The following is a 24,964-nucleotide window of genomic DNA, read 5'->3' as shown; positions in this document are numbered from 1 at the left end:
TTTCAAAACCAGTGTTATATGGTCTTGGCAGCCACTCCCAGTCACCAGTCTGGGAGTCACATTCTGGATTAGTTGTTTCTGAGTCACCCTCAAAGGTAGCCCCACACAGAGCTCATTGCAGTAGTAGTCCAAGTGGGAAATTACCAGAACATGCACCACTCTGGTGAGACAGTGTGCAGGCAGGGATGGTCTCAGATGGAGCTGGTAGACAGCTGCCCTGGACACAGAATTAAAGTGTGACACCATGGACAGCTTTGAATCCAAAATGACTCCCAGGCTGCGTACCTGGTCTTTCAGGGGCACAGTTACCCCATTCAGGACCAGTTATTCCCTCGCACCTGCCCGCCCCCTGTCTGCCAAAAACAGTCCTTCTGTCTTGTTGGGATTCAGTTAATTATATCCAAACTTGCATTGTATGCACAGTGCTCAGGGCAGCTTCCAACTGTTTTTAAAAAATAAAATCCAACAAATTAACACAGTAGTCAAACAGTAACAAAAATTTACAACACTAGAGCAGTCAAGTACAGCAAATAAATCCAATATGAAAATGAAGGAGTTGGTCCCATCCACCAGGTCAAATACCTTCTGGATAGGTCTTGGCCAGGCTGCAGAAAGCAAGATAGCTGAACCTCCTCAGTTTGGGACTTCTGCAGCCTCAGTGTGGACAAACGGCCTTCTTCTGCATCTTGGGAGGAGCTTCCCATGATCTCGGCACCACCCCTTTAGTATCTGAGCCCATTATATTTGGGACTAATCACAACAGTTTGCTAATTCATTTCCAGGTACAATTCAATCAAATTATAAAATGGTTGTAATAAGCTCGCATAGACAAGTACTGTACCCACTAAAACCTTTGTTGCCACCGTCTGAACAGAGAACAAAAGGCACCAAATTAGTTGTTGTTTAAGGTCCAATTCCTTCTCTGACATGAATGCCAAAAGAAGCTTTACTTTGAGATTCAGCTTTTTAAAATAACTTTTAAAAGGTCTTCTCTGTTTAATGAAATGCAAGATGGAGATCTAGATTCTGCCATTTTACACTGTTGGGACCAATAATAAACATTTTAACTTTAACCATTGTAGTTTGGTGTGGAGAGCAAAATGTTAGGTGTATTTTAGTATAAAAAGCAAGTCTGACTATTTCTGGCAAATAGCTGCTGCCCTTCTCCACCACCCATATGTGTGTGGTGTTCAGTAATCTGAAGTTACCTGCATAAAGTCTTCAGAGAGATGAAACTTTCGTGCTGTTACAAAACACAAAATATAAAATCCAAATCGGAGTGAGCACTAAAGTGAAGATTTCTTTCTTGCACTTTTCTTTTTTTTTCTTGTAAATGATATGGGCAGCTTTAAAACAAACAAGCAAAAGCACTAAAATTTGAGTAAAATGTGGAAGGGTCATTTGAGGCCAGATTAAATTGGTCTGTAAATATAGCTCACATTTGGTCGTCCTTGATCTATATTACAGGAAAGTGGTGGAAGTTGAATACATGGAGGAAGTTCATTTTTGGTAGTTAAAAAACCTCTACCAAAAATGCACTGCTTCAGTGTCTTGGTGAATGGAAATGACGATACACACTGCTCTCTAGAAAGAAGCTGTGTTCGTTGGAGCTTTTTGTGAATGAATAAATGCAGCATAGAAACATCTTACTATATTTCTGTTGAAAGATTAATCTTGCTGACTAAAGACAGGAACGTAAACATGAGCTGGGTGGAGAATTTCTTTCAAACAGGATGGGAAACTTGCCACAAATATTTAAATATAGGCTAGCAGCGTTTGTTTTTTTGACGTCTAGAATGAGCCAACTCTGGCTAACTTCACATTTGTTGAGTTAACATCATTTGGGTTCCAGGTATGGAACAGTGAATTACAGCTGTTCTACCACTAAGTTTAATGAATATCTGTTGTTGACCGAAATAATGGGAAAGTAGCTCTGGGATTTCTCTTTGTTTTTTGTTTTTTAACTTAACATTCCAATGTTGGTGTTTGAACAGAAGGTGAGGTTTAGCTCTTTGCCTCTCTTGATGCTCTGGTAAAGCTTACTTATATCTTGAACAAAGCCCTAACTATATTACTTTCTCCCCTGACCCCCCGCATTAATTGTTCTGCCATTCATGAAATTGTGTGTATGGTTAAATGAGCAGAGCAGCTTTGGTTTTCAACTTTAAGTTACTGGTTTGTTGGGATTTGTTGGGAAAGCATCTTGTGGCACCTTTACGATAAACAGATTTATTGTGGCAAAATCAGCAGGTGCACATGCAGGGCTAAGTTACCATGAACTGCATGGGGTAGCAGTGATTGTTCAGTTGTGTAATTTAAGGATAGAGTGACCCTTGAGAACAACTTCATCAGGGGTTTTCCCTTAGAAGCCTGTCCTTCTTCTAGTGTTTAATATTGAATCTCTATTTTTAAAAATTGTGTCCTTTTTGCAGTCTTTTATTACAGATTAGGAAATTTTGTGGTCTCTCTCCAGTCCTCTATGTAGGTTCTGTGCCTGTGGCAAGTATCCCTCTACAGGATTCCAGGGCTGTAGCCAGGAAACTGGTTCTTGCGTCTGCTCCCCTTGAGAACACTCTTGTAGCAATCTGCACAAGCTTCCAGGGGTGTTTAGCTTCTGGCTCAGATCTTAGAGCGTTGCCTATGCTGGACAGATGTCCCACTATAAACTTGGTTGGTTTTCAGTATATCTCAAATGCTATATAGACAGTGACATCTCCTTTGAAAGGCACAGTGGTGCCTCGCAAGACGAAATTAATTCGTTCCGCGAGTTTTGTCGTCTTGCGATTTTTTTCGTCTTGCGAAGCACGGTGTCGGGAAAGTTTTGGAAAAGCTTCAAAAATCACCAAAGTCTTTAAAAACCTCAAAAAAGGCTACCACACCACGTTCTATGAGTTGCTCCTCGAAGTCAAGTCGCAACTGTATTAACGGTGTTAAGAAAAAGGAAACAAACTTGCAAGACGTTTCCGTCTTGCGAAGCAAGCCCATAGGGAAAATCGTCTTGCGAAGCAGCTCAAAAAACAAAAAACCCTTTCGTCTAGCGAGTTTTTTGTCTTGTGAGGCATTCGTCTTGCGAGGTACCGCTGTACTGTGTTTCCTTGCCAGCCCTTCTGCATTTCTTCACATTGAAGAAGAAGACAGTTTTAAAAACAAATGTTCAGCGTTTATTTTTGAGGCTTCAGCCATATTTCTGGGTAATAATGTAAGCATTTAAAAATATTCTCTGTTTGTAAATTGTGTAAAGATTCCCCAAGTGTCATTAATACGCCAGAATGAATCCCTGCCCCTTTCATGCAAGGCAGATAATTGGGAATAAGAAAGGAGCAGATTATTTGTTAAGTTCTAAGAGAGAGAACCCGAGGATGGAAAATTTAAAAAGTGGCAGAAAAGAGCAGCCCTGTCCCACATCACCAAGCAATATAATTGGTAAGCCATTGTGGGTGTGGGAATGCATCATATTCATAAGTTTCCGTAGAAAGGCCTAGAAAATCTGTGGTTGCCATAAGCAGGGGAAAGGCAACGTTTCTTTAAAGGCAGTCCTCACAATTTGAGAACACTTGCAAACCGTGCAAACTCCTACTTTTGTGGATAGCCTCTCAAGCTGTAGTAGGAACATGTACGCTGTAGAAAGTCAGGAGAAGGTCAGCTATAGGAATTGAAAGAAGTCTTACTAATTTTTTGTACAATTCCCTTACGCTCCCTAGGACTCTTTTGTCTATTGCCATCTCTCTTATCAGTGCTTAGGTCCTGAAAGGTGTATGTTACTATATTGCCATATATCTGTGTGTCTTTTCGTCTTAAACTGCTCTGCTTATGGTGAGTTTGACTCATCTTGAACCGATTCCTGAGAAAGGCAAGCAAAGGAGTTAAAAGTTGTGAGGGATTTACTGTAAATACTCCTTGCTTTTGGAAGTGCTGACAGAAGCTTAATTGTTAGGTTCAAGTATATTTGTCATGTGCCAGACAGTGTCAGTCTGCTTGCAGTGAACCGGTTATGTACTTCCACCCAGAAGAAGTGAGAGAGTGAGAAGCCAGAGGCTGCTTGTGTGTTTTCTGTTTGCTTGTGTTGCAGGAGGGGATGCGGGGAGGCACTGCTGTTTAACCTAGCTGGTAATTACGTTCTACAAGAAGGCATATATTACTGTTGCTTGCTTTGCCAAAGCTCTTCAGCATGATGGATGAGATTTAAAGGTTGATCTGACTAAATTGCAGTGAGAATACTAACGACAAAGATATTTCTTTTGTGAAATATTCCTACAAGACATCATGGCTGTGGCATAAATGCTGTAAGATAATGGACAATAAAAGTCACTCAGAAATAAGACTCTCCCAGGGTAGGGCTGCTGCCTTGTCACACACGTACAGAGCCAGGAGATAATGTAATCACAAGCCAGGGCCATCATTTAAATATATCAGTAATCTTGTATAGCATCTTGACAGATTTATTTTATGAGCCGGCAAGAGAGAGAACATTATCAGGCAGCAGAGAGAGAAAGGAAGGCAGAATCGTTTTGGTGCTTAGTTTTCAAAATAGTTTCAGTCACTTTGTTCTTTCATGGAGGCCTCAGTAAAAGTTGTTCTGCTTCTTTTACACATATATTCCACCTCAGTCCCAAATACATTTTTGTGAAAATAAAGCCTATAGATTGCAATTGACCTTATACAAGTGTCTTTCACACTTGCAATTTCTGTAAAACTTTAGTATTAAGTGAGATCCAAACACTGCTCACTGAGTGGAAGTACTGTACTGTACTTCAGTTTCCATGAGCTGCCCTTTGTTTTGGCTGACAAAGCATAATAATGTCACTTTGCTATTGATTTATCAAGGTTCCCCCCCCCCCCCTTATTGCCAACCTGTAGCTGAAAAAGAGTGTGCTATGGCACCTCAGAAATGAAAGAGCAACATGTTTTAAGCAGTGAACATGAGCCAGTCTTGCCAGCCTATTCTCTGCACTAGCCAGCCTTCTTCCCTACCACAGCTTGCCTTTGGCCGGCAGCCCAGGGTTTCAGGTAGATGGCTCTGGCAAGGAAACATGAAGGAATGTTCAATGTGCATATCACTGATGTGCCACTGTATTGCATTCTGCCAGTCAATTGTGCTGGGACAGATTATTTTGCTGGCTTTAGCTAAAGCCAGTGTAGTTAGCCAACAGAGTCAAGGAGGCTGTTGGAGATAAGGCGGCTTTCTTCAAAAAATAAAAGTCTTGTTCAAAAAAAGAACACAATCTGTGGCAAAATAAATGCAAGCAGACAAAAAGAGATGCCAAAACAAATCTGAGAAGCACATCCTTAAAAGCATTAAGGCCATTTTTAAAAAAGTAAATTGGAAACAGGAAACTGGCTAACGAAGTGATCAGACCTTTGGATGACAAGGGAGTTAAAGGTGTGCTAAAGGAGGAAAAGGAAGTTTGATCTGTTACACTGTGGAAGACGTAGGGCAGATCTTTGTGCCTGAACTAACTTTTTAAGGAAGGAGTCTGAGTAATTTGAGTGATAATGAGATTGTTCTAGGGCTTATTAACAAATGAAAAACAAATGAATCACCACTGGTCTGGAGGGGTCTTAAAAGAACTGTGAAATTGCTGATCTTGTAACAAAAGCAAACAAACAGGCAATGTCCCTAAGTTCAGCTTCCATACACAAAGATGGATAATGTAATAGCAGTTTGTTTAGAGCAGGGATGTCCAACTCCAAAGAGACTGCGATATACTCCCACTATAAACACACTGGCAGTGATCTACCCATTGGATTGACCAAAGTTGTTAAGCTTTTTGGGGGGAGGAAGACCAACAGTACAGTTGTTGAGCTTCTTCTGGGGACACTTCATCAAAGTTGCAATCTGCCGGTTGAACATCTCTGGTTTACAGGAAACCAGGAAATTACAGGACTATTAAGATCTGTTGTGGGAAAACTGTTGGGAAGCATTATTAAAGACAGAAATACCAATAATATAGAGAAAGTGTTTCTGAAGCAGAACCAGCATGCCTTCTGCAAGCCTAAGTCCTGTCTGATTAACCTAGTAAGAGTTACTTGAGACGATTCAGCTTTCAGTAATGTGGCTTATCAAAAATTCCCAAGTAAACTTAGCAGTAATGGGATAAGACAACAGGTCCATCGTAGGTCAGGAATTGGTTAAGGAACAGGAAACAGATTTTACAAAGAAGAGAGGTAAGAAGTCCCTCCCCACCAAGGATCATTATTGGGACCTGTGCTCCTAAATGCAAGTGAGCACTGAGGTGGCAGCTCGCTGATGATACAAAGCATAGGAGGAAGAAGATAAAGTGATTGTGATGAACTCTAAACTGGGTGAATTGGCATTACAATTATTTTTATCGTCATTCTTATTATAATAATCATCATTTAGTTATTAATCGCCTTCTAAACCACAATGCCAAGGCAATATAAGATATATAAAATAATTAGAAACGGGTAAAAAAACAACAACAACAGATACAGTGGAACCTTGGGTTACGTACCTTCCTCCTTACGAACGCTTCGGGTAACAAGCTCTGCTAATCCGGAAGTAGATGCTCCTGGTTGTGAACTTTGACCTAGGATGCGAGTGGAAGTTGTGTGCCGGCAGCAGCGGGAGGCCCCATTAGCGAAAGTGCGCCTCATGTTAAGAACGGCTGCGGGTTAAGAACGGACCTCCGGAATGAATTAAGTTTGTAACCGGAGGTACCACTGTACGTTTAAAACAAGACTAGAACCCCAGCAAATGGGCACTTGTGATAAATACCCGTTTATCCAGCTGGGAAAACCTGTTTGAACAAAAAAGTCTTTGACTGTTTCTGAAAAGTGCTCATAGTGGGCTGTTGTATCTCAACAGGAATGCTATTCCACAGGGTAAGGGCAGCCACACTAAAGCCCCGCTCCAGATTACTGCAGAGTGGGCTTCTGAGGTCTTTGGAGAAGCTCTCTCACAGACTGCAGCGATCCACTTCGTTCTCCCAATTTCTGCATTTCCCCTCACATTATGAGTAATGGGCTTAGGATTTGGATTTTGATATTCAACACTGGAAGATGCTTTAGCAAGTTGCATTGGTAAAAATGAAGCAAATCTCATTCTCCTATGCAAATAGGCAGGTAATAGGGGAATGTGTTTGTGCATAGGAGCACAGAAGCAGTGAATTTATACACAAATTTCTGTTATTGATTAAACCTTGTTCCCTCTCTATCCTCCTGTTTTTGAGTATTCCAGAAATTATGCGCAATATATTTCCCCCAACATTCTGAACTATGCACCTTTTTCAACTGGGAAATCTCAGGTGCTGAATAGCTTTGGGGGTGCTTCATTTTGGTTTTTAAATTCAGTGTTTTTAGAGCTAGAAAATTTTGCCTTTTAGATTACCTGAAATGTTTACGATTTGGCATTACTACTGCTCAGTGGCATTGTGAGCAACAGAGAGGGTTGAGTGCTAGCCATATGGAAAACAGCTGGATATACACAGCAAGAGGATAGGTGTGTTGGCATAGGGAAACAGACATGTGGGCACAATTCTTGCTGCTGTGCTTTCTTCTGCTTGGGAAGTATTTGTTGCTACTCAAGCTGTTTGTTCATCAGGGAGAATAATTTGGCCTGTGGATGTGATCTAGGCATCCAAAGCTACATGCTTATACCTTATTAAGCTGATCACAGCTGTTATCGAGGCTGATTTGGAAAGGGAGTGCGCATTGGGCATCTATCAGGGTGCATCAGTTATGAGCAGAGGCTGCTGTTACTGAAGTTACTTTCCTTAATAGGTATCCTGTAACTAATGATATTGGGCTTTGCTACCAAGTGCCTTGGGCATTTTTGTCTTCTAAAGTGCACCTGTCAGATTTCTGCAGGGGGTGGTGTAAGCTTTGGTTTCCCTTGGTTGCAGGAATATTTGCTGGAATATCGCTTTTAGAAGAAGTGTATGTATGTGTGAGTAAGTGACGGTCAGAGTTCAGGGAGAGATTCCAAAATTGTATTTGCATATTGTGAAATGGAGTACCATTCAGATTGAGGGATTCATTTTAAGTGATCAAACCCTTCGTCTCCCACATGTTGGGGATTGTATAGGCCTTAATACAGTGAGCCAGTATATTTTATGGGCAGTTCTTTGTTGTGGCGGTGGTTGTTGTTATTACAAATGTTTTTCCCTGCTGGTTTAGGAGCAAGTAAATTCCAGGCCAGAAACTTGCCTGCAGCTATGTTGGAAAGGAGAACAAGAACATCTAATCCTGGAAAGGAAAAATGTTCAGTGTATTTTTCTTTCAGATAATATTGCTAAGTGCTCAGTTGAAGGAAAATGTGATAGTTTTAATATGAAGAAGAGCGGTGGAAGGGACATGGAAGAGACTTGAGGGCCTCGGATATAAGATTGCCAGGTTAATGTGTTAGATTAATAGGACAAAAAGGACTGACAAAACCCGGGACCAGGAGGAAGGGACGCTGGAGGAAGTTTGGATTGCTTAAGTTTCTATTTCTATCATTAGGACTGTTTTACAAAATTGATGAATGTTAGGAAAATGTTGAAATGAAATTATTTGGCTCTTATAAAAATGTTTAAAGAATTAGGTAAGAATGTTATGGTTAGGAGAAGTTGGTAAAAATTAAGATTTAAGTTTTAAACTTTTTTTATATATAAGATAAGATGAAAATAGACTAAGGTAATGTAAGGACAGAATATTATGAATTATGGAAAGGATTTGCTGTGACTATTATAAATCAGGATACAGGAAAAGGGAGGAGGAGGAGGTCAAGGAAAGAAGGTATTGAAAGTAGAGAATTGGAGAATGATGGTTTTACTTTTCTTTTTCTTTTTTTTTGTCTTGTCTCTTTTTTTGTGTGTAATTTAAAAAAAAATTCTCAATAAATATCATTTTTTAAAAAAATGTGATAGTTTTACTTCATTTAGAATAAAATACAGTATAAATTGGCTGATGGCTTGATTTATGCATAAAAGTAATCTGATGGATGAGCAGGGTTAGAAAAATCCCTGGTGCCGTGTCACTAAGACACTTAATAATAATTCTGACAATGGAACATGTCAAAGAGCGTGGACTTGTGCGATTTTATTTATTTATTTTAAAATGTTTCTAAACTACTTGATATGTAAAAAATGTTTACGTGGTATATAAGCAGTGCAAACATAAAAGCAGTAAAACAGTATCATGTAAACCAGAGATAAAAATGGCATCAGGACTAGTTTTATAAAACAAGGAAAGCCTGTGCAAAAATATGTCTTAGCAAGATCTCTGAAGCAAGTATTTGATGATGGTCAGATAATTGATCTATGGTCAAAGGAATGGCATTTCAAGGGGCTATAGTAGAAAATTCCCATTTTGGGATTGCTGCCAAATGATATTTTGTATGGTGCCAGGAGTAAAATTTCCTCAGGTGACCAAAGTGTTGTTACGGGACCATACAGGGGCTGGTGGTCCTTCAGGAAACCTGATCCCAAGTTGTTGTACAAGGCTTTATATGTAAGTAACACGAACTCGAATATACTTTCATAGCTATTATGCAGCTAGTGTAGTTCCCTCAGCTTTGTTGTTGTTGTTGTTTAGTTGTTTAGTCGTGTCCGCCTCTTCGTGACCCCCTGGACCAGAGCACGCCAGGCCCTCCTGTCTTCCACTGCCTCCCGCAGTTTGGTCAAACTCATGCTGGTAGCTTCAAGAACACTGTCCCACCACCTCGTCCTCAGTTGTCCCCTTCTCCTTGTGCCCTCCATCATTCCCAACATCAGGGTCTTTTCCAGGGTGTCTTCTCTTCTCATGAGGTGGCCAAAGTATTGGAGCCTCAGCTTCAGGATCTGTCCTTCCAGTGAGCGCTCAGGGCTGATTTCCTTAAAAATGGAGAGGTTTGATCTTCTTGCAGTCCATGGGACTCTCAAGAGTCTCCTCCAACACCATAATTCAAAAGCATCAATTCTTCGGCGATCAGCCTTCTTTATGGTAGTTCTCTCAGCACAGGTACTTAATTCAGCAACCCGCTGGTAGCATTCTGTACCAATTGCAGCTTCCGGAGCAATCTTGAGGGAAGCTCCACACAGAACTTGTTACAGTAGTTCAATACAGGAAAGAGCCAGTCCTCATCAGAGTTACTCATACATAAATCCATTAGTGCCAGTAGCCCTTACAGTTTTGTGTGACTCAGTATAACAAAATTGGTGCCTTGTGATGCAGTGTAATAGAGTAATGTTGCTTGGATATGCTTTGTTGGTGTACCTTTGGGTGTATTTCTGCAAAATTGTAGCCATTATGGGGGTTAAATTAGTGGATTGAGTTTTGTGTTGTGCAGCTCAGCAGTTCTGATTACGGCCATACAATTTAACTTCTGGTTGTACAGTGTTGGGAGCTGCATTATTAATTGTGTCATAGTAGAACCCCTATAGGGACGCAGGTGGCGCTGTGGTCTAAACCACAGAGCCTAGGGCTTGCCGATCGGAAGGTTGGCGGTTCGAATCCCCGCGACAGGGTGAGATCCTGTTCCTCGGTCCCTGCTCCTGCCCACCTAGCAGTTCAAAAGCACACCAAAAAGTTCAAGTAGATAAATAGGTATTGCTCCAGCGGGAAGGTAAATGGCATTTCCGTGCACTGCTCTGGTTCGCCAGAAGTGGCTTAGTCATGCTGGCCACATGACCCAGAAGCTGCATGCCAGCTCCCTCGGCCTATAGAGCAAGATGAATGTGCAACCCCAGAGTCGTCCGCAACTGGACTTAACGGTCAGGGGTACCTTTACCTTTAGAACCCCTGTAATTTTCTTCATAGCGTTGAACAGGGTTGCTTCTGCCAAATACTGCTGGTGTACAAACAGGTGGATATATGTTTTTTTATGTGTCTGGTAGGGTGTGAAGATGCAAGCATAAAAATCCAGCCTCTGTATTGAGTAGGGTTTATAGGCCCACTTTCCCTCTTGCATCAATGATAGCAAGCAGAAAACTTTCCTTTGAGTTGCTCCATAATTCATTTCACTCACCAACTTGATTTAACAGCCATCAAAGGCTTTATTTGCAGTTACAAATGAAAGAAGTCAGATTTGGAATTCTGAATTTGGAACTATATCACTATGCTTATTTACTGTCAATAACTAAATATTGAAAACCTGGTCTTAATTTTCTGACATGGGCAACCCTAGAATACACACATATAGCACCTTTGGTTGGTTGGATAATACAGTACTAGGATTAAAATATTCAAAATCCCAGATGATTCTGGAAGCAGTTGTTAGACAATAATAGTTATTAGACAACATATTCCATATCCTTCTAATTGAATAGAAGGATATGGAATACGTTGTCTAATAAAAACAAATTTGATGCATTCTCACATGCCAAAATTACTTTGTGGGGAAACCCCAATCTAAAAATTGGCTGAAAGCAGGTACATTGACTTTGAAACAATGGATCAATAAGGAAGATTAATTTTATACCTGTGCTGTTTTAAGACAAAAATATCATCTATCAGCTGTGGCCCAATGGCAATATCTTCAGTTACAATGTCTCCTAACACGTATGTTTGGGCCAGCAGCATTTCAGCTTCCAAGGCACCTAAGATCACCTAAGAGCAATTGAACAATTTGTTTGAAACTAAAAAAACCAGTGATTACTTTTTATAGATATTTATTAAGAATAAATAAGTTCAATATGCAGACTTTAATAAATAATTGGAATAAAGAATTGGAACTTGCAGTATTACCCAGACAGTTGAAAATGTTTTACCCGTGATACCAAAGGTATCAGTGACCTTTACATTAAGACTTACACAACAAAAAATAATATCCAGAATTTATTGGACTCCTTTATGTTTGTATATTGAATCCCCGCGACGGAGTAAGCTCCCGTTGCTTGGTCCCTGCTCCTGCCAACCTAGCAGTTCGAAAGCACGTCAGAGTGCAAGTAGATAAATAGGTACCGCTCCGGGGGGAAGGTAAACGGCGTTCCGTGCGCTTCTCTGGTTCGCCAGAAGAAGCTTAGTCATGCTGGCCACATGACCCGGAAGCTGTATGCCAGCTCCCTCGGCCAATAAAGCGAGATGAGCGCCACAACCCCAGAGTCGGCCACGACTGGACCTAATGGTCAGGGGTCCCTTTACCTTTACCTTTATGTTTGTATAAAAAGGGCTAGGTTGGAGGTGTAGCAAGGACAGTGCCTCTTTGAAATATACATGTGTACAATGTTCTTCACTTGTTAAGTTTTGGAAGAAAGTGCTGGACTGTGTGACTACAGAAGAAGTTAAAACTTTCATCGAAGAATATTCTTTTTAATTATATACCCATTGTATGGAAGTTCTATGCGCCCTTATGGTGGCCAAGAGACTGATACTGATGAATTGGAAGAATAAAGATATGATGCCCTTTAATCAATGGGTTGACAATATGACAACACTTGCAACTTATGAATGGACTGCTTATAGCTGTAGACTTTGCTTGGATAAATATGACATTTGGAATGAGTTTATACAGAATGTAGTAGGCTATTAATACCTACATATATGTTAGGATAATAACATATATTTATATAAGAATGTATTTGAGTATATACATTGTATTTTTGTATTTGTTTCTACACATTTTCTCTCTTTATTTCCTTATTTTTCTCTTTTTTCTTTTTCTTTATGACTGAAATTCTTTCAATAAAAGAGTAATACTAAAAAAAAATTTTTTTTTAATTAGACCGTCAGTTAAGCCAGAACTGCTTCACCTTAGAATTTCTGGAAATGTCACCCTTAAAGAATAGTGCCGGAAGCTTTCCCCTTTGCACCATTTGCATTTATTAGCAGTGGCGATTAGAACATACTATCTTGTTAACCAGCCTGCCTTTTCAGAAACTACACTTACTAGTCTATGATAAAATTCCCCAGGACTTATCTCAGAGCTTTCCAAACTGTGTGTCACGACACATTAGTGCAGGGGTAGGCAACCTAGGGCCCATAGGCCACAAGTGGCCCACGGGGGTCGTTTAACTGGCCCACGAGCAACCCCCCCGAACTGAGCCACTCACTTGGCAAGTCCCAGCGTGCTGCGCTAAACCAGCGCAGCACGGGGACTCGCTTCCACAGTGCCGGAAATTGCATCTACGCAGGCACCGGAAATCATGTCGACGCAGACGCCAGAGACCACGGGCGCACAGGTGATCTGGCCCATGGAGGGATCTCCGCTGGAGTGAACCATCCCAGGCGAGGTACACCTCAGCCGATCCCTGCATTAGTGTGTCGGCTGCAGTGTGTAGGTGTGTCATGTGAATGCTCCCAGCACTCCTCCTGGAGATGGAAAGGAGTTAGTTTCACCGTCGGTTTGCTAGTAAAACTGAATTACTATGTCGTGAAGTGATGTATGTCTAAAAAAGCATGTAACCAACATGAAAAGTTTGGATAGCTCTGGCCTGTCTCTTTTTAAGTTTCTTGGAAATAACAAAGGAAATACTCTGGCTTTGCAATCAAGCCTGCAGTTATTTCTAACCTATTAGCAATCATAATAACCCACCTTGCTGTATGTAAAAAGTTTAATCATTGAGTTGCGTCCAGTGTCCTGAATTAAAAGCAAAATATATTCTACTTTAGCAAAGGCTTCAAGCACAGCTTGTTTTCCCCCCTCCAGGCCACCACTGTGTCCTGGAACTGGTCCAGGGCTTTCACAGACTCTCCTGATTTAGATGTTATGGAGGAATAGAGTTAATAGCCTACTGATGGAATTTTGCCCCCGAACACCCAAAGAACGCTCCCAGCAGCTTCTTATAGATACTAAACAGCATTGAGGATAAAATGGTGTTCTGTGGCAACCCATAGTGTAATTGCCAGGTAACAGATGCTATGCTCTCCCAAGGCTACCCTCTAGTCCTATTGACAGGACTGGGGCCACTGTAACATGGGGTCCCCAATTCCCATTCCAGAGAGCTGGTCCAGGAGGATGCCATGATCATCAAAAGCAGCGAAGAGCAGGAGCAATGTCACACTCCCCTTTGTCCTGCTTACTGTAAAGGTCATCCATCACAGTGACTTGTCGCATGGCCAGCCCTTAACCCAGATTGGAATGAATCTAAATAATCTAGATACGTGGATTATAATCAGATCTCTACAGTGGTAAAACATCTGCTTTGAATGCCAAAGACCCCTGGTAGGGTTGGGAAAAGGCTCAATCCTGAATCCCAGAAGAGTCACTGCTGATCAGTGTAGACAATACTTATCTAATGAATGGCAGTAGTGGACCAGTGGTCTGACTCTGTATAAGGCAGCTTCCTATAGTGTGTCTACTTTAAAAGTAAAGATAGTGCAGTCTATTGATTCTCTTGCTCAGGGTAGGGTAGTTTTTTTCACCAGCAGAAGTAGGTATCTGTCTGCAACTTGCTGCCTTGCCTCTCGTGAGTTTTGCTCTGATCTACCTATAGCATGTTTTCCCAGCATCCCAGAATAGCTGCTAGTTTTGAGCAGGACAGTGTGTCCCTTGGGTGTCAGCAAGAATCAGTGTTGGTATCATGTGAGCTGACACATATCACTTTTCAAAACTGATATTTTGTCGTTACTCCTTTCAAAGCTTTGCAAGCAAAGATGCTTTGAAACAAGTAGCCAAACTGAATTACTTGTGGCAGCTGTACTGTCCTGAGCTGCTAATGGCTGTCTCTTATCTTTCATAGGAAGCAAGCACACCTTGTCTTCCCTGCAGCACCCAAAGAATCATGAGCCTACCAGAAGCATGTGTGCTCACCATGTGTGTGTTGCTGACAGACTGAGCTTCACAGTTTCAGAAAGGAGCCTGTTTCTGTTTGGGCTAACTCATGGCTCAGTGCCTGTGAGGAAGTCACCTTAAACTAGAACAGCAGGAATGTGCCATTTGGAATTCTTGTACTTTAATTCTTGTACTTTAGTATGAAATTTATACCGTTCACAAATAAAAAGCCAAGGGTTAATTCTGACAAATATTAAAACATCCCTGTGCAATTTGTATAGCTTTTATGAAATGTTCTATATCAGAAATCCCATTCATGGTGCTCTTTGAGAAGTGTGTTTTTCAAAGGAGGACTGTCTAGTTGTACGCAGAAAACCCACAAACTGCTGCAATACCTAAAACAGTGTGGATGGTGATAAAATGCTGACACCTCCAAAGAACTGAGAAATACCACAAACATCCTTGCAAATTAGATATGGCTGTTGATTTCTCAGTTTCTTCAGTTCAGCCAGTCATCTGCTTCCTTTCCTTCTCCTGTGTACTTTCAGAGCTGTGCATTTCAGTCACATGGTACTAATTCATTGTCTGGTAATCTCTAGCCCTTTACTTCAGATTTAACCAAACAATTGTAACAGGACCGGATTTTACCCCTACCCATTCCCAGCAATTGCAGTGTTTACCAAATTCTCTTTTACATATTGACTCAGTTTCTAAAACGGGGAGCAGAAGTGTTTTTTTGAGAAATGCTACCCTGTAAATGTGATGTCATTTCTAGTGAATGAGTAAGAGAAGAAGTTAGTGAAACTGATAGCTGTTCATATTGTTGTCTAGTGGGAGAAGTTGCAGCTTGATTGCTTTGTAGGCTGGAGTTCTGTGCTTCTTGTCTGTGGGTTTTGTGTTCCTTTTCACTCCTTTTATCCCCCCCCCCCGGAATAAATTTTATTGGTGCTGATAGAGAAAAATACAAAACTTAATATGAAATATTCTCCCTTTTTTGATCTAAATACAATAAGAACATAAAGAGAAGGAGGGGGGAGTAAAGGAATAAAGAACATGAAAGAGAAAGAAAGAAATAGAAATAGAAAAGAGGTTAGCTGAGAGAGAAAGAGGAAAAAAAAATCAGAAGGTAAGGGACTTCCGATTCTTCATCTGTCCGCTATAAACAACGTTCATTTCATCCACTCCAATATAAGATCCAACAAAGCAGCTAGATTTCTCCACAAACCTTCCCCTCTGCAGGGAGGTGGAGCTGATTTGGATGGCCCACCCCGCCACTTAACAGAGCCAAATGGTTTCCAGAGAGTGGTAGGGGATGTTTTATCCCACGTTGATGCCCTTTCAGCTGATTCCCTGGAATGCAGAGTTAACCAGGGCTATCACTGTCTGGTTCCAAAGCGCCCTCTCCAGTTGCATGGCGCGCAGATGGCCCCATAGTTTTCCATGAAGCTGAGGGCAATGAAACAATTGCAAAGTTGGCTAGAGCGCCAGGATGAAAAACTTGTTCTGAACTGAACACGGGTTAGAGCTCAACGTTGAGCCTACCAAGTGGTGATAGCTACGGGGAAGAGGACCTTCTTCACTACCTGTATTTCATCTGTGGAAAACGGTACCAGGAGACTCTTTCAGGTGGTTTGTAGTCTAACAGAACCACTTTTGCCATCACTCTAGTTGCAGTGTGTAGTGTTTTCCAAGCAGGCATTCTGATTGTCTTCTCTCTAGTCACCCAGCTGTGGACTCTGGACTGCCTTTGAGTTGATAAAACACAATCTGCTTGGAATTTTTTTGGAGGAACTTCAGAAATGGTATTAGTGCTCTAGTCTCTGCTTTAAAAACAAACAAAACTATTGTGGCTGTGGAATCTCAACTTGGCAGCTATCCTAAAAAACTGCAGTTCTGTGTTTATCCTTAAAGTGCCGCAAAACTTGGTTCTTGCTACAAACAGCTAACATGGCTCTTTCCCTCTAGAATGTCTCCCTCTCTGTTGTTGTTGTTGTTGTTGTTGTTGTTGTTGTTATAGTTATACAGTATAAAACATCCAAATCCATAATCCAAAAAGTGACCAGCATAAAGCTAAAAATACTATAAGAAAAATCAAATGGCACAATTTTTTGCAGTCCATGTTGAAACCAAAGCCTAAAGGCAGCAGAGAAGAGATGGTTTTTGAAGCCTAAAGTCCAGGGATGGGGCTGTAGAATGATACCCCACAATTAATTTAAATTCTTTCTTTTAGTTAGCTTTTGTCATACACTGTATGAGGTCAAATATTTAACGTCAGTGCTTTACAGACTTGTTCCTGGGGAGCATTACTAAGTGTCCCTAATGTTACTGCTGCTTCCCTCTTGATCCTGACTGCCTCTGGAGACTTTTATTTCTAGAAAGGAATTTACAGAAGCCTGGGGAATATTTCCCACTGCTGGGAAGCTGTAGATGCTTCTCTGGGATTTGGGGTCATATCTTCCAGCTGCCTCGGCAGTGTACTTTGGAAGTGTCTTGGTTGGATCTTTGCACCGACTGATGAGGGGAAGTGTCTTCATGGTGCAATGAAGTTCCCCTGGCAGTGGCATGCGCATGACAGGGTAGCGGCAAGTGGGAAGAATCCAAGTTGACATAAGCATTGTAGCTAGAATGTGTCGTGTTGCAAGTTACAGTGGTGCCTCGCAAGACGAAATTAATTGGTTCCGCAAGTTTTTTCTTCTTGTGAGTTTTTCGTCTTGCGAAGCATGGTTTCCCATAGGAATGCATTGAAAATCAATTAATGCGTTCCTAGGGAAACCGCTTGCCAGGCTGGCGGTGCGGAGAAGGGCTTTTCTCCCCACCGCAAGCCTTCAGGACAGGTACGGGAACAGAGGGGAAGGCGCGCAGCGCTTTCCCTCTGTTCCCGGGGCTTGCGTGGGAGGAGGGTTTTTCCTCCGCACCGCCAACATTCAGAACAGCATTCTGAATGTTGGCGGTGGGAAGGAAAACCCTCCTCCCACCCCAAGTCTTCAGGAAAGCCATCCGAAGCTGGGCGGGGGGAGGAGGCGTCCCCCCCCGCCCGGCATCGGAGCTTCGTTCCGATGCCGGGCGGGGGGAGGAGGCGTTCCTCCCCCCCCCGCATCGGAGCTTCGTTCCGATGCCGGGCGGGGGGAGGAGGCGTTCCACCCCCCCCGCCCGGCATCGGAGCTTCGTTCCGATGCCGGGCGGGGGGAGGAGGCGTTCCTCCCCCCCCCGCCCGGCATCGGAGCTTCGTTCCGATGCCGGGCGGGGGGAGGAGGCGTTCCACCCCCCCCCGCCCGGCATCGGAGCTTCGTTCCGATGCCGGGCGGGGGGAGGAGGCGTTCCACCCCCCCCCCGCCCGGCATCGGAGCTTCGTTCCGATGCCGGGCGGGGGAGGAGGTCCGAGGACAGTGGGGAAGACGCGCTGCGCTTCCCCGCTGTCCCGGAGATTTCCCTATGGGCTGTCGTCTTGCGAAGCAAGCCCATAGGGAAATTCGTTTTGCGAAGCGCCTCCAAAACGGAAAACCCTTTCGTCTAGCGGGTTTTCCGTCTTGCGAGGCGTTCGTCTTGCGGGGTACCACTGTAGTTTTATGAAGGACTTGCAATTACAAGCATCTGTGAGCAACTCATGTTTAACATCAGTCATAACACAACTCTGTCTGGGTTGCGTCATTCTGGTACCACAGAATTGTCACAGGTTTGCTCACAGCTAAAGTTGGCAGTATTACTTTCTTCTTCTTTGAGCCAGAAGAGGATAACATGGACCACATCTGCTATTATATTTCATGAATGTAACCATAGAAGAGGATCCAGTCATTGTAGCCTAATCTCCATATGTTTAGACTGTCGCATGGGGTTTTTTTAATGGTCAAAAAAGTAATGTTTGGTGTTCTTTCATTTTCTGCATTATCTCCTCAGACAGGAATTTGCATTTGCCTTCGTTGACAGCTGTAACCATTATATATAAGCAGTTGCACTTAAATAAGGGTTTTGTGGAATAATTAAAAATGGCAAACTTTTGCTTCTGTGACATTCAGAAGAATGTGCAAGTTTGTATTGAAATATTAGATGCTTGCTATGCCTTGCTTCTCTCTTGCTGTGCTTGGAATATAGTGAGTGTCCTCAACCTCTCATGTCCTTATGTGGGCAAGGTGGAAGGTCCTGGGTCAGTATTCTGTGAAAATGTGTGACAAACTGGTACTTATCTTTCTAGGGTATCCCTTCCCTCTTGTGATGGTAAAAGCAGCCCAGTCCCCATATATCCTTTGGGGATAAATACGCTTCAGGATAAGTATTTTCGGGTTGCGCCCCACAGCAACCGGGAAGTAACGGAGCGCGTTACTTCCGGGTTTCGCCGCTTGTGCATGCGCAGATGGTCAAAATGACGTCACGCGCATGCATGGAAGTGGCGAAACGCGACCCGCACACACACAGACGCGCAGTCGCATCTTACGTTCTGTTCAGGATACGAATGGGGCTCTGGAACGGATCCCGTTCGCATCCCGAGGTACCATTTTACTGCACACCTGCGTGGCTGTGCGCACACAGAGGATCCCAGGAAACATGGGGCCTGGGTGCTAGCAGCAGCTATAAGCAGTGAAGGACAAAAGGGAGAGAATGGCAGTGAGAGAGGAAGAGGCAGACGTTTCTGCTAGCTTCTTTATCAGGAATATGGTCCTTGTGGGATGTAGAGCTTGTGATACTGGTCAGATAATTGCCTGTGATGGGGGGACAGGGAAGAACTCCTGTTCAAATGTGAAGTTGTATGTATATCACCAGAGAATAGTGGCCTTTACTGGTTCTTCCTGCTAATCCGCTTGAGTTCAGCCATGTAGGTGCCTTTTGCTTTGACACAGGTGTGTTCTTGGTTCCACAGAGCTTAAAGGCAAAGTCTGGAATGTTACTATGGAAGGACAACACAGTCATCCTCATCATCTGGGGGACCAGAACAGCCCACTCTGCAAAGTGGCGAGCCAGGAATACCAGCATGATGCACAAGTAAGCAGCCGTTTTCTTTCTCATGGTCCTCTGCTTCAAATATTTAACAACTCTTAAAATCAATAATTATTATCAAAATTTAGGATGCCATTAGCATTACAAAATCTATTTGTGGAAAAACAGGGAAGTTCCTGACCAGAATGCTTGAAGCAAGTGTTCCTCCCACATCATACCAGCTAATCTTTTTCTTTATGTGACTGTGAAGTCACTGTAGTGTAGTGGTTAGAATCACAAAACTGGGTCACCCAGTCCAACCACCTGCAGTGCAGGAATCTCAGCTAAAGCATCCAGGACAGGTGGCCACCCAACCTCTGGTTAAAAACCTCCAGTGAAGGAGAGGCCACGTCTCCTGAGGAAACCTGTTCCCCTATGGAACAACTCTTCTGTCAGAAAATTCTTCCTGACGTTTAGTCGGAATCTCCTTTCTTGTATCTTGAAGGCATTGGTTCAAGTCTTGCCCTCCAGAGCAGGAGAAAACAAGCTTGTTGGTCTTGGATTGGGGAAACCCATGTTTAAAATCCCTGTCCAGACACAAAAGGGCTAGTCCCTGCCAGCATCTGCCAGCATACCTGCCTCACAGGATTGCTATGATGGACTACTGCCATGCGCTCTACGTGGGGCTACCTTTGAATGTGACTCAGAAATTACAGTTACAGTCTAACCTCGGTTCCCGAATGAATGCCTCCATTATCGTACATTTTGGCTCCCTAATGTTGAAAACCCAGGAGTAAATGCTCCGGTTTTCAAGTGTTTTTCGGAACCTGAACATCCAAAGCGGCTTCCGCTTGAGTGCAAGAAGCTATTGCAACCAATGGGAAGTTGCGCCTCGGTTGTCAAACGTTTTGGAAGTCGAACAGTCTTCCAGAACAGATTACATTTGACAACTGAGGTTTGACTGTAATCCAAAATGCAGCTGCCAGACTCATGACTGGGAGTGGCTGCCGAGACCATATAACACCGGTCCTGAAGGACCTAGATCGGCTCCCAGTACGGTTCTGAGCACAATACAGAGTGTTGGTGCTGACCTTTAAAGCCCTAAATGGCCTCGGCCCAGTAGACCTGAAGCAGCATTTCCACCCCCATCGTTTAGCCCGGACATTGAGGTCTAGTGCTGAGGGCCTTCTGGCGGTTCCGTCCCTGCAAGTAGTGAAGTTACAGGGCACCAGGCAGAGGGCCTTCTCGGTAGTGGTGGCCGCCTTGTGGAACGCCCTCTCATCTCATCAGATGTCAAGGAAATAAACAACTATCTGACTTTTAGAAGACATCTGAAGGCAGCCCTGTACAGGGATGTCTTTAATGTTTGAGGGTTTTTTTGTGTTCTAATATTTTGTTGGAAGCTGCCCGGAATGATGTTGTTGTAATAAATGTTCAATCTCTCTTTCTATGGCCATGTCACATTTCTTAAGTGTAGTATTGCATATTGCGTATAGTCATGCATATTAAAGAGGTCTACTGTGAAGAAGCAATACTAGCTTTCCTTAAGCATTGGGTTGCTGTTGCCCATCAATACTGCAGAATTATGAATCCGGCAAGGCTCTTCCTGGAAAAGCAGTAACATTTGGATTGTGAGTCCTGCCATTCATTGCTGAGCTAATTCATTAAGAGAGCAAAAGCGAAGTACAACAATGAGATCTAGAAAAAAACAGTGAATTGCTTGTGAACACATGGTGCTCAGTGCTGCGTTGAAATAGCCTGTGTGGAACGCTCCCCCCCTCCCCTACTGCAGTAATTTGTCATATTAAGTCATTTAATAGTAATTGATCTCCTTGAATTAGCCAAGTTACATTTTAAGCAATTAGGGTTAATTACAGTCTCATTTGGCAGGATGGAGCCCGTGTAATTATTCCATGAACAAGATTAGGAAGTGTTCTTACGCAGCAGATACATTCATGGCTTCTTAGAGCACATGTTGGAATTTCTAATGACATAGTTAAATGTAATTAGTGGCTAATACTGTCTTCTCCTGTGGGCCTGACAGGATGCATCATTGTCAGAAGTGGTCATTTTTAAGTGCATTTTTGGCCACTTCCAGCCTCTGTTAAAGTTGTGTCTATACTCTTGGACTCAAGACTGGAGATGGAGGAGGGAGACCAATGAAGATGATTAAGGGTTTGGAAGCTTGTCCTGCAGAGAGGCTTAAAGAACTGGAACTACAAGAGAAAAGACTGAAGGTGGGGATGATGTGGTAGCAGCTCTTGAGTCTCTTGGAGGCTATTATTAAAGAGGATAATGTATTGATCAGAGCTCCTGTTTAAGGTATTGAGAAGCCGCTTTCAATTGGATTTTAAGAAACATACTTGGCTGTACTAAGAATTAGGCAATGGAGCGGATAATCTCCGGAATCTGTGGAATTGCCTTCCATGGATGTTTGACGGACAGTGTCTGATGAGCTCTTTTTTTCCTTTCAGTTTTTCAGTGAATTTTCTTACTTATTTCTGATCTTGTTCTAGATTTACTGAGCTTCTTGAATACATTTTTGTTCGTATTGATTGCAGTAGTTTACTGCTACATTATTAAATGTGGATCGATTTGTGATTTGATAAAGCTTAACAGATTTTGGCAGACTGGGTTTCTGACAGTTTGTTTTTGTATTGTTGACTATAATCCTAATACTTTATATTGTAGAGATTAAGAGTGAAATGACAGCTATTATTGTTAACTGAATCACTACACATTATTGAATTGACGTTAACAGGAGCTGATTTTTATTTTTTTTAGAGAAGATTGTTGATTGAGAAAATGGAGTTGGTCTGATTGATATGTCAGGTATTTGTCTCAATGGGCAGTAAGGAGAGAAGATACCAGAAACAATTGTTCCATTTTTTCTCCTGGAATAATAATAACCATAACAATAAAACAATAACAATAATAATTTTATTATTATTTATACCCTACCCATCTGGCTGGATTGCCCCAGCTACTCTGGATGGCTCCCAGCACATATAAAAACATAATAAAATATTAAACATTAAAAACTTCTCAATACAGGGCTGCCTTCAGGTGTCTTCTAAATGTTGTGTAGTTCTGTATTTCCTTGACATCCGATGGAAGGGTGTTCCAGAGGGAGGAAATAAGAGTCATTTTAGCAAACTAGCTCAAGATGTATAAGAATATATCAATTATGCAATCATTGTTGTACTTCAAAATGTGATTGTCTTGGTAGACATTAAAATATTTTAGCACCACTCAGATCACGAAATGGATTTAAGTTATTTTAAAAGATCATCCTTTTGGGGAGACTGTGGAGAGAACTTTTCAAAAAACAAATAGGGTTATTTTATACTCAGCAGAGAGAAAATGTCTTAGGAATAGCCTTCATAAGTATGGGGTTCCTGAAAAGTCAGATGATAATCCTTTTAAATGGCACCACTGTTTATCAGAACAGTTACATAGCCAGAAGCATGGGATGTCTTCCTTATCAGAGGGTATTTTGGTCTCCCAATGACTGGTTTAGGTCAGTGCCAGGATTAGGTCATCTGTTTTCCATCTTCTGTCCATGTTTTGATTAGATCTTATGACTGGTGATTAAGGATCTTTTACTGTAAAATTTTAGCAAAATGGTTAATCAGTGTAGGATAAAACTATTATCTAACCTTCCTCCAGAGATAGAGTTTCCCCACCCTGGGACTGCACACTGAACAGTGCACTATAAATTCCTAGAACTAAACAAACTATGACCAAGTATGGCTATTTGAAATTATTGGGCTTGCTTACTTTTGTATTTGTATCTTGATTGCATTTGTACTGGATTTCATCTATAACATTCTGATATGCTGTAGAACAATAACTTTCTTAAAGTCAAAATTCATAACAACAACAAAAAAGATGGGTGAGTTTTGAGAATGCCTAAGGCAACCTGCTCCAACCTGGTGCCCTCTGGATGTTTTTGGATTGCAACCCCTGTCCGCCCCAACCAGCAGAGCCAGGGGTGCAGGGTAGTGAGAGTTGAAGTCCAATATTATCTGGAGGGTACGAGGTTGGGGAAGGCTGGTTTAGAGAATTCAGGTACTATACAGTGGTACCTTGGTTCTCAAACTTAATCCGTTCCAGAAGTCCGTTCCAAAACCAAAACATTCCAAAACCAAGGTGCGCTTTCCCATAGAAAGTAATGCAAAACGGATTAATCCGTTCCAGGCTGTTGAAAAACTACCCCTAAAATGCTTCTCCCCACCACCCCAATCAGCACGATCTTTCGATCTCTCTCTCTCTCTCTCTCTCTCTCTCTCTCTCTCTCTCAAAACAGAAGTGCAACACTAAAAATGGAAACTCAGGACACGTTCAACTTAAAAATATATATATTGAGAACTGGAACGCTCACTTCCGGGTTTGCGATGTTCAGGTTCTAAGTTGTTCATGAACTAGGCTGTTCGAGAACCAAGGTACCACTGGACGTAACTTTTGTGATCCATTGCAACTCTGGTTTTTGTTCTGAAAGGCAAAACATGCCTTTCACATTAACTGTCACATTGTCCACCAAACATACATCACAAGCACATAGACTTCTTGCGTTCTAAATGATTATGCAAAAGTGGGAGCAGTAGTTGTTTTGTGGGCTTTCATATACAGAGTTGGGGAACCACTTTTGGGAAAGGGAATAAAGTTGCAACATTGACAGATAAATTGGTTACGTGCCACAATTTGCTGCATACACGTCCCGGAAGACTTGAAGAAGTGGTTTAGAATCATCCCTTGCTGCTTGTCTGCTGTATTTATATTTAGTGTTATAGTTAACCTTTTCCTTATGACTCACAATAGAACTTTCTATTTAGAAGTTTTCTAATTACAGTAAGTGAATATATAACTAGAATTGCTGCCAGTTTGTTGTCAGATCCACACTGCATTGGTGTAGGTTGGAATGGAGAGAATTTTCTTAGCTAAAGGTGGCAATAACTCAAAATTCGTTGGCATTTCTAATGGGGGAAATGTTTAAAATCTGCACTCTATTATTCTTGCTGCCTACTAATTTGGTTTGATACTTTTATCAAGCCATTTCTTAGTGCTTGAAGCTAATGCAACAAATTAATTTTAGTTAGTGTTGCCTTAAGTGAGACTTAAATAAAAATGGCTCCTGAAATAATAATAATAGTAATAATAATAATAATAGGTAAAGGTAAAGGGACTCCTGACCATTAGGTCCAGTCTTGGCTGACTCTGGGGTTGCGGCGCTTATCTCGCTTTACTGGCTGAGGGAGCCGGCGTCCAGCTTCCAGGTCATGTGGCCAGCATGACTAAGCCGCTTCTGGCGAACCAGAGCAGTGCACAGAAACGCCGTATACCTTCCTGCCAGAGCAGTACCAATTTATCTACTTGCACTTTGACGTGCTTTCGAATGGCTAGGTTGGCAGGAGCAGGGACCGAGCA

The 24,964-nt window shown here is 42.2% G+C and overlaps 1 protein-coding gene across 3 annotated transcripts in view; it reads left to right on the top strand.

The window, feature by feature from the left end:
- NEK6 (NIMA related kinase 6) overlaps positions 1 to 24,964 on the top strand; it is a 98,053-nt gene that overhangs the window by 20,248 nt on the left and 52,841 nt on the right. For 2 of the 3 annotated variants that reach the window (XM_080990999.1, XM_080990998.1), the window contains exon 2: positions 19,482 to 19,603. In XM_080990999.1, the coding sequence (XP_080847125.1) occupies positions 19,511 to 19,603 (93 nt within the window). In that variant the 5' untranslated portion in view covers positions 19,482 to 19,510. Of the gene's footprint in view, positions 1 to 19,481; positions 19,604 to 21,628; positions 21,775 to 24,964 lie in introns of those variants that run through there. The other variant, XM_080991000.1, reaches the window with a different exon arrangement.

The sequence above is a fragment of the Podarcis pityusensis genome (genome assembly GCF_964106645.2).
Source record: "Podarcis pityusensis genome assembly, chromosome: Z".
NCBI classification, from domain to species: domain Eukaryota; kingdom Metazoa; phylum Chordata; class Lepidosauria; order Squamata; family Lacertidae; genus Podarcis; species Podarcis pityusensis.
The sequence above is the reverse complement of the archived record's forward strand: the minus strand, read 5'-3'. Positions and strand labels throughout refer to the sequence as shown.